Source organism: Phoenix dactylifera, chromosome 6 (genome assembly GCF_009389715.1).
Source record: "Phoenix dactylifera cultivar Barhee BC4 chromosome 6, palm_55x_up_171113_PBpolish2nd_filt_p, whole genome shotgun sequence".
NCBI classification, from domain to species: Eukaryota; Viridiplantae; Streptophyta; class Magnoliopsida; order Arecales; family Arecaceae; genus Phoenix; species Phoenix dactylifera.
In genome coordinates, this window is record NC_052397.1 from 6,652,168 (window position 1) to 6,667,833 (window position 15,666).

Here is a 15,666-nt window from a genome sequence, read left to right on the forward strand (position 1 = left end):
GACCACAAGCTAATTGTGGTTTTTATGATCAATGTCAAATTTGAACCCTTAAATTAGTAAAAATGCTGGGGCTTAAAACAGAGAAGCATGTGAAAATCTATGCAGGCATATAGTCCGTTCCGCATTGGTTATTTACCACAAAACAGGGAAACAACATCTATGAAAATAGCTGTAAGACTGTACATATCTGACCCTCATTAAAATCTAGATTGGCGCAAGTCTCATGAGCCATGATGAACAGACAATGTCTGAATAGTGCGGAAAAGACTGTCCGTAGGTTGTCCAAAAATTACTCAAATTGCCCATCAGTTTTACTGCAAGCAATGGCTTATCCAAAAGCTTTATGTCATGAGGAACAATGACAGCTCATTCAAAAGTCAAGAATTTGCCATGTAGGACAAACAGCTCCCACGCTTATCCCTGAAGAATCACCAACCGGCTCTCAGTTTCTCACCAAGTGAGATTTATCCAAAATAAATTGGTCAAATAGATACAAGACCGGCAACAATGCTTGTCACGGATGCATCCACATCAGTAATTCAGATGTCTTCTTCCATGGATGCTCATTCGAGCTCAGAAGTGGCACAAATTAATCTAGAGTGAATGTTGTACATTGTTCAAGATGCTTATTCCAGCTTTAGAGCATCCAATGCTCAGTGGCATTTTCTTTTCCAAAATATTCTTTCAATTTAGATCAAACTGGAACAGTGTTTACAGCCTTATTTCTTTATAACACCTCCATCATTACACTGCTTTCAATGTTACATCAAACAAAAATGGCTTGTCGAGGTCTTTAGAGAAGGAAAAGTGCAGGTGAGTTTAACTAGGCTTCGACATTGTCTCCTCCAGCATGTCTTCCTGACTGTATTTCCAGCTCTTTTGCTTCTTCCTTCTCTAGAGCTGAACTACTTGTTCCAATGCTACCTTGCTCTGACAAAGAGTCCCGCTTGCTATCTAATGCTCTCCCAGCTTTCCCAATTGCAAGGATTAACTCAAGTTGCTTTTGTTGTTGTTCCTACAGAAAGTGCTCAAAAAGGAAAAATGTTAAGAACGTAAAAACATAGCACCTCATCAGCGTATAGAAGAATTAACTTCAAGCATAGAAGATTGAGAGGTATTCAAGCTAAAGTTTTAAGTTTATATTCTAGTGTAAATTACAATAACTTTACCTATCATATGTTGAAATGCAAGAATTGAATTAAGCCAAAGAAACAACTTCATAAACTGCACACTAAGATAGTGATGTGACATAGACCCTCAAAAGTTCATTTTAATTGATAGTTGCAAACATGATGTGTCATGTGATGTTTATAATAATGTTTATCAATATATAAAAGATTGTGCCAAGTAGCACAAGTTGGATCTAATAGAGGAGGTATGGTCCGACATTTTTTCCAGTGGTGTATTCCAAATGTAATAAAATAGTAGAGATAAAGAACTAGAATCTTGAAAATGATTTTATTATGTTATAAGTATTTAGGCAACCTGTCGTTAATGACAGATTTTATTGCCAACTATAACCACAACTATCAAGCCTTGTTGAAATTATATAGAGTTAGCAAAATGAATCCTCCTCCACTGTTCTGTCCAATTAAAGCTACGTCTTCATCTCAAACTTTTTGAAATGCTCCCATGAATTCTATGCTATCTTAGATTTTCTCTTTCCTGGCCTTTAAACTCAAACATGACCTCCACGCATTCATTGCATTTACGTTCATGAAGCTCCATAAATTCATTATTTAACACAGATGTGCCATAAGTTTATTGCACACATCCATAACAATTTACTTGGCTGTCCAACACTTTGTTCTCAGTTAGCAAATATTTATGTATTTTCTCTTCTCTGATCATTCCTCATTTTAGTCTTCCCAATTTTACCACAGATATCTCAGCATCCTTCTCTTTGTCATACTTATTTATGTTATTGGACCCTCTTTATCACCCACCATTACATAACATACAAGCATGAGATTTGACTATTGTCTCTTAAAATTCTCTTTAAAATCTTAAAGGGATGTTTCAACCAAATATTGCCCAAGAACATCTCTCCATTTCATCCACCTAGCTATAATTTACCTCAGTCTATTTATTGAATCATCTCTTCATCATTCTATTACATACATTTCTTCATTCTTCTCTTACATAATACAAGATTTGTTTTTTTGCCTTTTGTATGTATGTGAGAGTGCGTACAGGTGTGTGTGTGTTGTGGCGAGAGGGGGGATATGAGGGATTTACAAGGCCATTAGGCTGAAGAGATGATTGTAAGCTACAAATGAGAGTGAAAATTTTGGAACATTGGCAGAAAGCCATGCCACACCTGCCTTTCTATGTGATTCTCAAACAGTTGGCACCACACTTGCGCCCTCTATGACTCCTTGTGCATTTGTGCCACCCCCAGGATTTGAACCTTGGACCTCCACCAAAGAGAAAATGGTACTGACCACAGGGCTATGTTCAAGTCGGTACAGTTGGATGTTTACATTCCCCAAGAAAAATTCTTTTGTCCTCTACCTTTGGAATGTCGGTTTCTAATTGGAAGCAAGTGTAGCTCAAGGTAGTAATATTACACTTGAAATAAAGGTTTATAGGCATTCTTGTCCTCTTTGGTGAGATGTCCCAGTTGGCTTATAACCCATCTATTGCATTGTTACACAAAAATAAGAAAATAATTGCATTATTCTATCTCACCTCCTCATATCACATATTAAGGAATATTTTCCCACAAGGGAACGGGCTGCCCTAAATGATGCAATCAACAGAGGTTCTACTAAGGAGCTACTAACCTAGCTGCACATGAGATAAAAATATATTAGCATAACAAAATATTCACCAATAAGGTCAACCTAGAATAGCTCAATCCATGTAAAAGCATCAATAAAATCACTCAGCAAGCAGAAAGGTATGCCAAAGTAGAGGGAGACAAGCAATGCTTGTTGTACCCTTGCAACATCTCATGGGTAATTGGGCATATGATAACAAGTAAAGGTGGCAACGAGTTGGGTTCAAGTCAGGTTGAGTCAGTTTGAGATATAGGTATTAGGGAAAACCTATCAACAAGAACCCAACCCATTTATTAAATGAGTCAGAAATCCAAAATCGAACCCAACCTGTTTATGGCATAAGTAACCTGAATCAACCCACATAACCCATTTAATAAATATTTTGGATCGGGTCAAGCAAGTTAAATGGGTTTCAAATAAGTTAAATAGGTCAAACAAGTCTCCAATGAGTCAGAATGTAATTGCGTCAACCTGATCTGGTTTAACTGGGTCAGAACAGGCTCTACAGGTTAGGACTCTAAACTTAAACCCAACCCATTTAACAAATGGGTTAAGCAGTGTCAACCTGTTTAGGACCTGGACCTATTTATGCCAAACCCAAACCCACTTATCTTGGGTTGTGTTGACAGGTGAAGTCATAAATTGCCACCCTTAGTAACAGCTTATTGTGCTTCAGTGCAAAGTGGACCATGACTGAGGACTTCAACTAACCTTGAACTGAATGTTTGATAAGAAAGTAGCTTCAAATTTCTTGTTCCTAACTGGATAACTAGAGCACCTAAATGAATACCTCAACACAGGAACTACCAAACTAGTATATCAGGTGGTTCAAAGGATAGAAAACTAGAAAGGAAAATGTATATATTATCATTGGACTCTTAACATTGAGGCACTCTGGTATTCTGCACTGAAAAAAATAGATTATTTCTTCCAAGCAAAAGCCTTGGAAGGCAAATGATAATACCTGTTATAAGTATCTTGGTTCATGTCAGACTCTCAGCAGCCAAACTGTTTTTGTATATTTAAGTCCTGCCTGCATACATGTCCAAAGTAACAAATAGACCAGAATCAAAACATGTTCACTTCGAGTGTTCAACAATGCAATGAAAGGAAATGGCTTGGGGTACTTTGACACCCTAAGTTGGTTGTCAGAAGAGATACAATGTTTCAATATCCTTAATTTGAAAGAAGCCGGAATGAAGTCAAATGTAACAGCAGGAGGACAAGGTAGTCAAGAAGATGAAGGATCAAAACACAGCCAAGCAAAGGATAGAATTCCGGAAGGCTAGGGGAGGGAGAAGTTGGGTTTCAATGGAATACCTAGTTAGAGATCCTATCCATGCAGCGGTACAAAACTAAAAGAGTGGGTTTTACAACAGAGCTCACTCAAGTGAGCCATGTGACAGTTAAGCATGTGGATGCCGTCCAACCTCCATATCATACAACAAACCTCTCTAGCTAATGGCAGGTGCATCTCAAACAAGTTAAAAGGGAAACAAAGAAAAAAGACAAAAAGCCAATGTCATTACATGTCAGTTGCCTAATCCTAATCAAGACCAAATACTGATGCTTGCTTTACTTTCCCACCTTCCAACCTATGTGGGAGGAATTCTACCTAAAATTCTAGCATAGTTCTCTGCATCATCAACTCAATTTACACCATCTTAAACAAGTCATAACACCTAGTCAATGGAATAAAACTAGTGTTGTTTGGTGTCTATCTTCTCCATAACTCAAACAAGCAAGGTTTTTCCAAGATTATGAAAGGTGCAAACCCACGAAAAAAATTATATCAAAACAATTTTACACAAATGGAAGGCCATACAAGTTTTTTCATTGTCTCTTCAGTATAAATAAAATGTTGAAATTTATTTTAATTTTTTGGCTACTTTGATGGTTTAGTCCTTAATGACATTTAATTATAGCAAATTCCACATACTATAGTAAAAATTCTGTTTAAAGAATGAAACTCTTCCTCTGGAGAACAGTCACTTTAACCATTTAACAGAGATGCCATTAGCTTGATTTTGAGTCTGACTGTCTTCTCTGTGGTATCCCCGTTGAGGCCATATCAGAGAAAGGAGTAAATCTGATTGTTGTTGTAAAAGAAAGGTGGGACTACTCAATATTATATATATATATATGTGTGTGTGTGTGTGTGTGTGTGTGTGTATTTGTTTAATTACCCTTTATCCAGAAACTAAAAGAAAGAAAAAGAGCGTGCATTGTCTTTTTAAATTTTATTCATATGGTCACTCACTAGAAGAGATCTACATAGGGCAGCAAAAAATTCACCATCATAGCCATGCCAAGGTGCCAAATAGTTGTTCTGTATTACTCAACATATCTGACAGAAGTCTTCATGATAATTCATTGCTCTTGATGTTTTTCACTCTACACCAATAAACCACTTGTGCTTTGTCCATATGCTAAATGGTAAATTGCCTGTAGAAATTAAATGATGACTTTGATCATTCAACGATAACCATAATACATATATTATTTTAAGACCTTGTTGGCATTTTAGCGTTGTCAAGCAGCAAAAGTCAAAAGCGAGTCTTGCTTTTTAGGTAAGGTATTCGTGTTCTCTATCTTGTTACATATAACACAAATCAATGCAGTTCAACTTAGTTTAAACCAAGTTGTCCAAGAGAACATAACAAAGAGTGGCGAAAGGCAGGACTACACACAAATATTTTTGGAAATCAGAAAAACTATTAATAACCTCTTTGTTTTTCTTAAGATTTCTGATAATATATCTTCCTAGAATTATGATCTAAGCAAGACAAACCTACTTATAGGACTGTAGATGACACATACTTGGGCAACTTGGTAGCATTTAAAAAAGAAGAAATGGTAAAGGTTAGCAATAATGACTAGTGATTTATCATCTTGTATATATACTGCATTGAATCAATTCTTAATAGCTTCTTCACATACAGGGAATGTACATAAGAACCAACTGGATGGGACCACTGTTAGAAAACATACAAAAAAACATATGAAAAAGGATGAAGTGCCTGAGTATAGATATCTTTATTGTCTTCTATGATTGAGTAAACACATACAATTACCCCTGTGGTAATGTTGACAATAGGTCAACAAATAAGCGCAATGAATATGTAAACAAATATCTCCTGTGCTATAGATATACTAACATGGACATTCACAGATGCTGTAAAGGGACATCAAATTAAGTCTCACCTTATAACTAAACTTTCTTTGCAATAAATCCACTCTGCTTCATACCACTTAGTATCTTAAAAAAGACATCTGTACAATTAGAGTGCACCTATCAAGCAGGATGCACATTATCGTCTCCTAAGAAAGGTTAATCGTGCTGTCTCAACAAATAAGCCAAAAATGATTCCACAGTTTACAATGTTGACATATTTCCCTTGGTAGATTTTTACCATATAAATTCTCCTAGCTTTGAATTTATAAAAGGATCTTTTTATTTATTTATCCTGTGAAAATCAGATCTTAGTTGCTGAATGTGAGAGCAGATGCAGGAGTTGCTGCGAAGGGACATCAAATTAAGTGCCTCACCTTATAACCAAACAACATTTTGAACAAAATCCACTCTCCTTCATACCTCGTAGTTAAGGCTGCAAATGGGTCGGGTTGAGCCGTGACCCGACCCGAGCTGACCCGCTTAAACCCGACTTGACCTATTTTGGAGGACCCCTGAGGTCGGGTTGAGTCCTAAAATTGGACCCGATCTATTTTTTAGGTCAGGTCTGAGTTTACTGAATTCAGACTCAACTAGACCTGACTCGATCTATTTGAAATTTGGATAATTTTAGCTTTTCAATCTTACAACCCGACCCAATCCGAATCTATGAACTTATTTGGGCCCGTGGGCTGCAGCCCGCAGGAGTGCAAACACAAATTTTGAAGCCATGGATGGGTTGACCCGAACCGCACCCGATTCGGACCCAAACCAGATGCGACCTGACCCGAATGACTTATTGGGTCAAAAATTGTAGCGGTGGACTCGAGCCGTACCGACCCGATAGAATCTTCTATTAGGTCCGATTTGGATCCACAATTAGGACTTAAACAAGAAACCGGGTTGGGTCGGGGTCACTCATGACCTGGCCTGATCTGACCCATTTGCACCCCTACTCATAGTATCGTAAAAAAACATATGTACAATTAGAGTGCACCTATCAAGCAGGATGCATATTATTGTCTCCTAAAAAAGGCCAACAGTGCCATCTTTGCAAATTAGCCAAAAATGATTCCGTAGTTTACAATTTTGTCATGTTTCCCTTGGTCGATTTTTACCATATAAATTCTCCTAGCTTTGAATTTATAAATGGATCTCTTTCTTTCTTTATCCTAGTCTTAGTTGCTGAAAATGAGACCAGATGCAGGAGTGGATTTGGTTGCAGATATGGGGAAACTGGTCTCTCAAAAAAATCAAAATTTGGAAACATCCTAAGAAGCCTGTGGATGAGTATCGGAAGTGGTATGCCACCCCAAGCAGAACCCAGGTTCAAAGAATCAAGTATAATGCAAAACTCTTGCTCCATTGAGAAACCTAAACAGGATAAAGCATGTTCAGTTGTGTTAACAAATTGCTAGTTGCAAGTTATTTAATTATTTTTTTCTTAAAACCTTGTTATATTATAAGGAAAAATGGTATGCAGATTTAACATGTTAACTGCTAAATCTAAGACTGACTATAAGAAACTCTGTACAGCATGCAGAAGACACCATTGAAAGCAGCTAGCACACATTCTTGTAAGCATTTATGTATAAAGTAGCCAGTCAAGCAAATACAACCCTTATGTAGTATCATTTATGTTGATAATATTGTCTTTCTTATAGGTTTATTTTAAGTTACTCCTAAAACACAAAATCACAAACAACCTGTATTATGTCAGCATAATCCTGTGGCAGCCCCACCAGTATTTCCTACATGATACTAAAAGCAGGCAACAATCATTAACAGGATATCATGAGTAGGAAGAATTTGCAATTGGAAGCACATTACCCTTTTGTTGAAAATTTAATATAGATCCACACCAACACTAGGTTTTCTTCTCACAGATTATTATTTGATAAGTTTTCAAAATAAAGGAGAGACTATACATCCACCAAATATAAGAATAAGTGAAAAAGCAGTGTCATAATATTTAAAATATGTAAACGTATGAAAAGAACATAAGTTGGCAGGATGCAATGATACTACTTGAGATTGTATAAAATACTATGGAGATAAAGATACCAGGAAGAAAGGTGTGTGTGCTCAGGGAAGACTTACCTGCATTGCCAACAAGACCTTCTGGATTTCACCAAGCTCCCTTTCAAGAACAGCTTCTTGCACTGCTAGTGCTCGAGTAGCCTCAGAGTTCTTCTGTGCCAAAGTGGCATTCTGCATTCATCAATCATACTCCAACTGTGAGAATACATAAATCATATTACATTTAGTTTTACAGAAGTCTAACATTTACAGCAAGAATGCAGGATCCATGACATTCCTTCAATGACCACTTGCTACCTTGTTTATGCTTCTGAAAAATATTTTGTTATGAAACAATAGTGATGCCAAATGATATTAGAAATTGTAGAAGATAGTATGGTGAAGTTAAAGGCTTTAATTTATTGAAGTTCAGGTTTCATCTGTGCCTTAGAGATGAATGTAGCTCCCGATATCAAAATTTATTATCTTCCGTTTGAATCCAGATTCTGCAGCAGAATGTTGAAGGGTTGCCCCTTGGTTGCACAAGCTTAAAATATGATCATTAAGGTAGATCTCCTTACCCAGTAATCAGTCAAATAAGGTTCATGGAGGACCCCTCTCTTGCCTAAAGTTGGATTTGCTAGGAACTCAGCATCAATTTCTAGAGAATTGACATCAGGTTAATTGCTAGTAGAAACTTTGCTCAATTCTTCCATAAAGCCTTCTTAAGTTGGAGTTTTGCTCCACAACAAATTCCATATTAAATGGGAAAAGGCCAAAATGACAATGATGATGTACCTCAAGTATTATGGGTTCTTTGTACATGAGGTAAAAGCAAAAGAAGTGTCTAATGACTTCACTGTTTTCTTTTCATTCTTGATTGACAAAAAAAAAAGCATCTACTTATCAGATTTTTCAGATGCAAAACACTCTACCCAGATGTTGTTCCCTCTATAGAAGCTCACTCCCACTCTACAAAATTTCATATGCTTCCACCTTTACATTGCTGATCCAATTAGGTATTGCTAACAAGACACCATAGTGGTCAATTTTAACTCAATAATTTGTAACTACATACAGATTGTTGCCCTCTTAAAATAGACGATGAATAAAATTTGAAGAAACCAAACTTGAATGAGGTCATTATCTAATTACAGTAGTAGCTTAGTTTCTTTTTTCTCCTAAAGCAGCATTGGTCTTCCATGCCCCTAGCATTTTGCCATCACAGCCTAAAGTAATAGAGCATTTTGCCATACCAAGGTATGCAAGGATATTCAATAGGCATAAATCTTCTATATCACAAATATGCCCATCATAACCAATAGATTGTACATAATGCCTTACGAAGGCCATGGCCTCCTTAAATCCACATGCACCACTACTAAAACAAACAATATTCCAAAAAATCAAACAATGAAAATCTACTGGAATGAAGAGAAAGCAACCTCCAATCTTCTTCCTCAAGTACAAATCTCCAATTAATCAGCACAAAAAGAAGAATTAAAATGTAGATTAGAAAACTTGTAAGATTTAATTCCTGCCAAGATTTATCCAGGGAAACCAAGAATTAGTGCATTCAGCAGTTGTCCACATATGTTGATGTTCTAATTAGGTAAAAACAAAAACACTGATCAAAGATGGTGGTCAAAAGATTGCAAGCATAACTTATAACAAGTATTGACTTGTACACAAGGAGCTCTGATGGATAACAGATATTTACAGACACCTACAGAATTATGAATTGGTGGTAATAGCTAGCAGAGATGAACTTTTGAAATTAAAAGAAGCAAAAAGCGGAAAACTTGATGCAGCAAAGCAGAGGATGCCATAATCTCAAATCTATTTTGTAGTGCATTTTAATTTAAATATTATACCACTATTGAGAATGATGCCCTTATCATTTTTGCAGGATCCAATATCCAATTAGGAATGTCGACAAAGTTTTATTACCTCTATTGACTTGAAATTTATTAATTACAAAGACCAAGACTTGTCCACATAAACATTTCCCATGTGATCTTTCCTTTTATAAAATTGTTCAAAAGAATATCTTAACATTATTGATGACTTAATAAGAATCATAAGAAATATTATCTAGTGCCCTAGTTCTTAAGTCATCTTTGTCTTTAAAGTCTCCTAAAACAACTAGCAAACCCTCATGACTGGACCAAGGTAATCAGAAGGTTAGAAATATTGCAATATAAGGGTATGTAGGTTACATATTGGCACAGTATGTGTCATGGTACGACCCCCATATCTACTCATGGTGTTTACTAGCATGTGGCAGTACGGCAATGGCATGGGACAATATGGTCAGTTATTCAAACCTTGCCTAGAAGAGACAAGGATAGATGGCAAACCAAATTGGTACATTACATACATCCTTGCAAAAGTAAGTATAAAACACTATACCCAAGCATTGGAGGAGCCAAAATTGATTAATTAATTGGAGTGGACATTTAGGCATGAAAAACCAAGAGAAACTAAGTCCATATGGTTAATGAAACTATCAACTAGATCATTGGAGCAAAGAGGATACCAAATGAGTGAAATAGAAGAATTATGATACCATCATAAGAATAAAATGCCCATGCAAAATTGCACCATCCATTGTGAAGTTAAATTTATTTGTGACACTATAAAGGTATGGAAAAGGCTGATGGAACAGATGTTAGATAATAATGACAATTATTTCATCATTTCAAAGAATTGGTTTCCTTTATTTCTGAATTGTTATCGATGAATGCTAGTTTATTTGTTAGGCAAATAATAAATATTTAGGTAAATTGGTAAAATATATACATAGTTATAAAATTTAATCAACATGAAGAAGCCAAAATATAGAGTACCAACAATCATGGTATGTTGTACCAGCATGAACCGGACGGTACGGAACGTACCTTACCGTATCAATTCGGTACCGGTACCCGAAACGGATAGCGTACTGACATTTGGTATGCCAAACAAAACTCTATACCATACCGTACCGTACTGACACTGTGCTAGTGTGGCACCAGTACGGGGTCGGATACCAAAATGGCGAACCTTGTTGACAATAGTGATTTTCCTAGGCATGAAGAAAATATATTACTTGAAAAATAAATTGAATCATTTTTTCTATACTGATCTTACCACCCGATGCTAGGCATACTGTACCAATCCGATAAGGTACGAGTACAATACAGAGGCTCGATATGATACTATACACACATAGTACAATTGTTGTCTCGCCTCTAGCAGCATACCATGTATCGACAGAGGGGGTAAGTACAAACCCAATCTATATGGTAAGCTACCATTATGGGGTCAAACGAGACAAAAAAAAAAAATATTGGTTTAAATAACTAAAAAATGCATAATGGAGTTATGAGGACTTATAACTGACAACTGTGAAAATTGAATTTCCAATCACCATGGACCTGCATCAGGGATCAGCTTTGAGCCCAATCAATCTACACCTGTCACTGATGAACTCACCGCTGATAACACAGTAGGTACCATGGCATATGCGGTTTGTAGATGATATCTTGTTAGATGACGAGAGAAGGATGAGGTTAAATGCTCAACAAGAATTAAGAAGAAATTCTTTGTAATAAGCATATACATAATCAACAGAACTAATGGAGTATAAAGAATTCATTAACCCAATAACTGTCAGGTGAAGCGTTCTTGCTATATCAAAAGTGACAAACAGAACCAGCTGCAGTATTTTTGGGTACTAAATAAATGGAAAATTTGTAACACAACTTGCAAGAGCTATGGGATACAAAGTTAGAAGACTAAATATATCTACATATGATTCAGTAGACAGAGAAAACAAAAATTACTTCATTAATCGGTTCCTTCAAGGCCTTCCTCATGACTCTGAACCTAATCCCGAGCTTCTCAAGCTGCCTCGACAGCACTCGAACTATCTTCACTGAGCTCTGCAGGTCCTGCTCCACCTTCTCAACCCTTCGTACTAAATCAACATTCACCCCATTCTCATTCACCCTATACATCCGCCGCCACTGCCTCCAACGAACCACATTTCCAATCACCACAGCACCGACTAAGAGAAAATACTGGCACACAAAAAACCTGTTCCCCGATAAGACCTGGAATGGCTTGGCCGCTCCTGGGAGCGCCGAAGCAACAAGACAACCGATCGAATAGATGGCAGGCGGAACAATGCAGAGCACTTCAGCAACTGGAAGGAGCTCATCCAAGCTCAGCTGATCCGGCACATCTCTCCGTGGACTCTCATCAACACTCTCACCTAAAAAGATCGATTTTTTGACCCTTTTTTTTTCTCTACTGTTCCTTCATGAAAAAGAATTAAGCCAGGGTTTTCCTCTTACCTGATAACAAGGAACCAATTTTCCACCGAGACACCTTCCGGCAGGGGACGGCTCTCATCTGGACGAACACGAACCGCCTCGCCTGCGAGAAAAGACCTGGAGAAGGGGAAGAATTGGAGAAAGGACGGATTTTTACAAGATAACTCCGAGTGGGCGGCGGGTAAAACCGATCAGGACGTGGAATTGTTGATATATTTTGAGCAGAGGCAGCAGCAGTGGCGACTGACATCGGTTCTCCTCGGAATTCCGAGGCGCTGGGGGTGGATTCCGGTTCTATGTATCGCGGAAATTGGCAGAAGGGGTGGGCATGGGGTCGAGGCCCAGTTTCGATGGAAGCTGGGGCTAGGGTTTTGGAAGTTGGGAATGGGAGGGGAGTCGGAGACGGAGGTCACGAGGACGGGGAGAGGGACCAAGGAATGATGCGATGCTGCGCGAACGCGAGCGGGGGCAAGCAAAGTAGGTAACAACGAAGGATGACTACCGTTGGCTTCTTACCCAGCGATGGGTCCGGTGGTGCCGTTCGGTTAATTAATAGTCAGACTAATTGGATGGACGGTTGTGATCTCATTAATTTTGATCATATTTTCTAAAAATGAATATAAAATAATATTTTAAATAAAAGATGACTCGCGGTGTAATAGCAAGGTTGGTCCATACTGGATATCATAATTTTAAAACATAAAAATAGCTTCTGATAATGCTGCATACATACGAGCCTCGCTATGTCTCGCAATCACAGGAGCCTTATATGTTATCTAATTAAACGTTGGTATGAAATATAAGAAATAAAATTGCTTATTGAAGATTTTTTTTTACTTTCCAATAGAGCCATTACAATATGCAAAATCTAATAATTTCAGATCCATTCGGAGAGACCTATCCCTGAATCCAACTAATTTGCAGGCTGCTTCTCTACACAAATTATGTGAACGGCTATAAAGGAAGAAAGAGAGTTGAAAGGGACCGAAACCGGCAAACTAAACATCCCAAAAGTAGCGATCATGGTGTCTCTTTCTAACCTAATGTACTCGGCATTGTAGATTGTTACTGCAGTGAACTATCCCTTCCATGTTGTTTGTAGTTCTCATTTGGCAAATTGGTTTCTGACGAATAGTGAGAAAGCTTCTTGTATGGGGCTCTTCCATTACATTCTTAAGAATGTAACGAGTCACTGCTTAACCATCATGGAGTGAACCATTAAAGCTTGTTTTGACCTCAATAAGATGGGGCTAACAAGGAACAAAAAGAAGAGAAGGATACTGAACCGAGGTAAGATCAGTACCTTGAGCTAAGCCAACTTCTTGGTTCGCTAAAATAAACTTAGACACTAGACTATGTGCTGCAAAACTATATTGCAAACCTAAGATGCTTTTTACTGAAAGATTATGTCATCACAAGAACTCCAAATTCAAGGTTACTATGCATACTACTACTGCATTTGTGGTGTGGTAAGTAAGGCATTTTCCTTATAAAATGAGCTAGTATAGGGCAGATATGTGCACCGCATTGAAGCATGAATGGCTATGACACAAATTTATTTATTATTTAAAAATTCTCTACTTTTGGTGAATGTGCTTTCTTGTTTCTTTATATCGTAGATGGTAAAAAAAAAATCACTAAGACAGTAAATTTAATAATGACAAGAATAAGGGGAGCTAGGAATGAATGAAAAAAAAAGGTGGAAAAAAATGAAAGGCAAAATTTAGACTTAACCTACAAATGCGAGCAAAAACTTTGCATAGACCATGAAGCATAACACTTTTTATACAACGTACAATAACAAATGGATAGGGAATAATTACAAACTCATATTAAGTGGATTCCAATCTACGACTGTATACAAAAAGTTTATGCTAGCGTTAGATAATCAAACACAAAAGCCTTCCCATATTATATATGATTATAAATAGATAGCAAATAATTACACTCTCACTTTGACTATATGCACTTCTTTTATTTTTCTGATGTAATATTTATCTTAGAAACAAATCAAGAGATGTGCATTTATTAAAGAAAAGAGTTCATAAAGTAGTTGGTGAATGAATATGGAGTTGAGACCCAAGAGTTTGCTTTATAGTAGTTTAGAAGTTGAAATACTATAACTCTAGCTAATGTAATTATTAAAAAGGATATCCTAATACACAAAGCTCCTACAAGGATCAGATATACACTGTGTTATCCCTGCATATAAAGATATTGTTTCCATGTCTCGCATCCGTGACAATCAAGCCATATGAAGCAACTTTATCTTTGCATGAGAGCGTGCTCTCTTAGTTAATTTAATCATTGTAACTAGTACTTAACATATCCAATACATGTGCCCTTCTAATGGAGTGTAAAGTAAAAAATGATGGAGCGACTCCTTAGGCAACAAAGAAAAGGAAGAAAAATCAATGTATCTGAACACACACAAGAAAAGGGTTAATAAAAATAGCTGATAGATTAACATGGAGTTGAGACTCAAGGATTTGCTTAATGATACTTGTGGAGTTGATATTACTCTAGCTCAAGTTTGTATAATTATTATAACTAGCTTTTAACATATCCAATATACATGCCCTTTCTAATGAGGTGTGAATCTAAAGGAGATGGACCGACTTTTGCTAAAGAAAAAAAGAAGAAGAAAAGAACAAAAATTATGAATGTATAAAACATAGAGTGAGAAAAGTTGGAAACCTGTATACAGACAAAATATTCCGTAAATAGATTAAAAATGGAATTAGATGGAGTGGAGAAAGATAAAGTATTTTTGTATATATTAAAAGTGGAGTCAAAAGGTGAGGGAACCTCTGTCAGGTGTCCAATATACTTTTATAAACGTATTTTGCGAGCAAAACAACCATTGTGTATTCACTTGTGACTAGTTCACTTGTGACTAGGGCTGCAAATAGGTCGGATTCGGAGTGACCCCGATCCGACCTAGTTTCTTGTTCGGATCCTAATTTTGAACCCAGACCCGACTCGGTTGAAAATCGAATCGGATCGGATCGGATCCATGCCTACAAATTTTGATCCGACGGATCATTCGGATTGGGTCGGATCCGAGTCGGATCCGGATCTATGTATTTTTATATTCAAAGTTTTATTATATAATAGTAGCAAAAAAAATGGGTCGGATTGGGTCCGAATTGAGATTGGATAGATCCAATCCGATCCGAAAAATAGAACGGATCCAAATTTAGGATCCGAACCAACCCCGCGGATCCTAAAATTCGAATCGGACCAGGTCTTACACGGGTCGGGTCGGATCATGGATCGATCTGACCCATTTGCAGCCCTACTTATGGTAGAACCCATCCGAAGCTTTTTCGTATACACATCGCTGGCCATTTCCACTATTCGCGGACCAAAA

At 37.2% G+C, this 15,666-nt stretch overlaps 1 protein-coding gene across 3 annotated transcripts; it reads right to left on the minus strand.

The window, feature by feature from the left end:
* Nucleotides 1–531: 531 nt before the first annotated feature.
* Nucleotides 532–12,813, minus strand: LOC120111028. Of its 3 annotated transcripts, none has more exons than XM_039127312.1 (5): nucleotides 12,315–12,813; nucleotides 11,802–12,232; nucleotides 8,056–8,166; nucleotides 3,748–3,816; nucleotides 830–1,015 (listed from the first exon to the last, which is right to left on the minus strand). In XM_039127312.1, exons 1-4 carry the CDS (start codon nucleotides 12,541–12,543, stop codon nucleotides 3,772–3,774), a joined length of 816 nt encoding a protein of 271 aa, XP_038983240.1. In that variant the 5' UTR covers nucleotides 12,544–12,813; the 3' UTR covers nucleotides 830–1,015; nucleotides 3,748–3,771. The 3 variants fall into 3 exon arrangements, 2 of the variants coding, with proteins under 2 accessions (XP_038983239.1, XP_038983240.1); XR_005512165.1 differs by lacking the exon at nucleotides 3,748–3,816 and adding an exon at nucleotides 5,079–5,228 and having other exon boundaries at nucleotides 894–1,015; XM_039127311.1 differs by lacking the exon at nucleotides 3,748–3,816 and having other exon boundaries at nucleotides 532–1,015; nucleotides 12,315–12,807.
* Nucleotides 12,814–15,666: the final 2,853 nt, after the last annotated feature.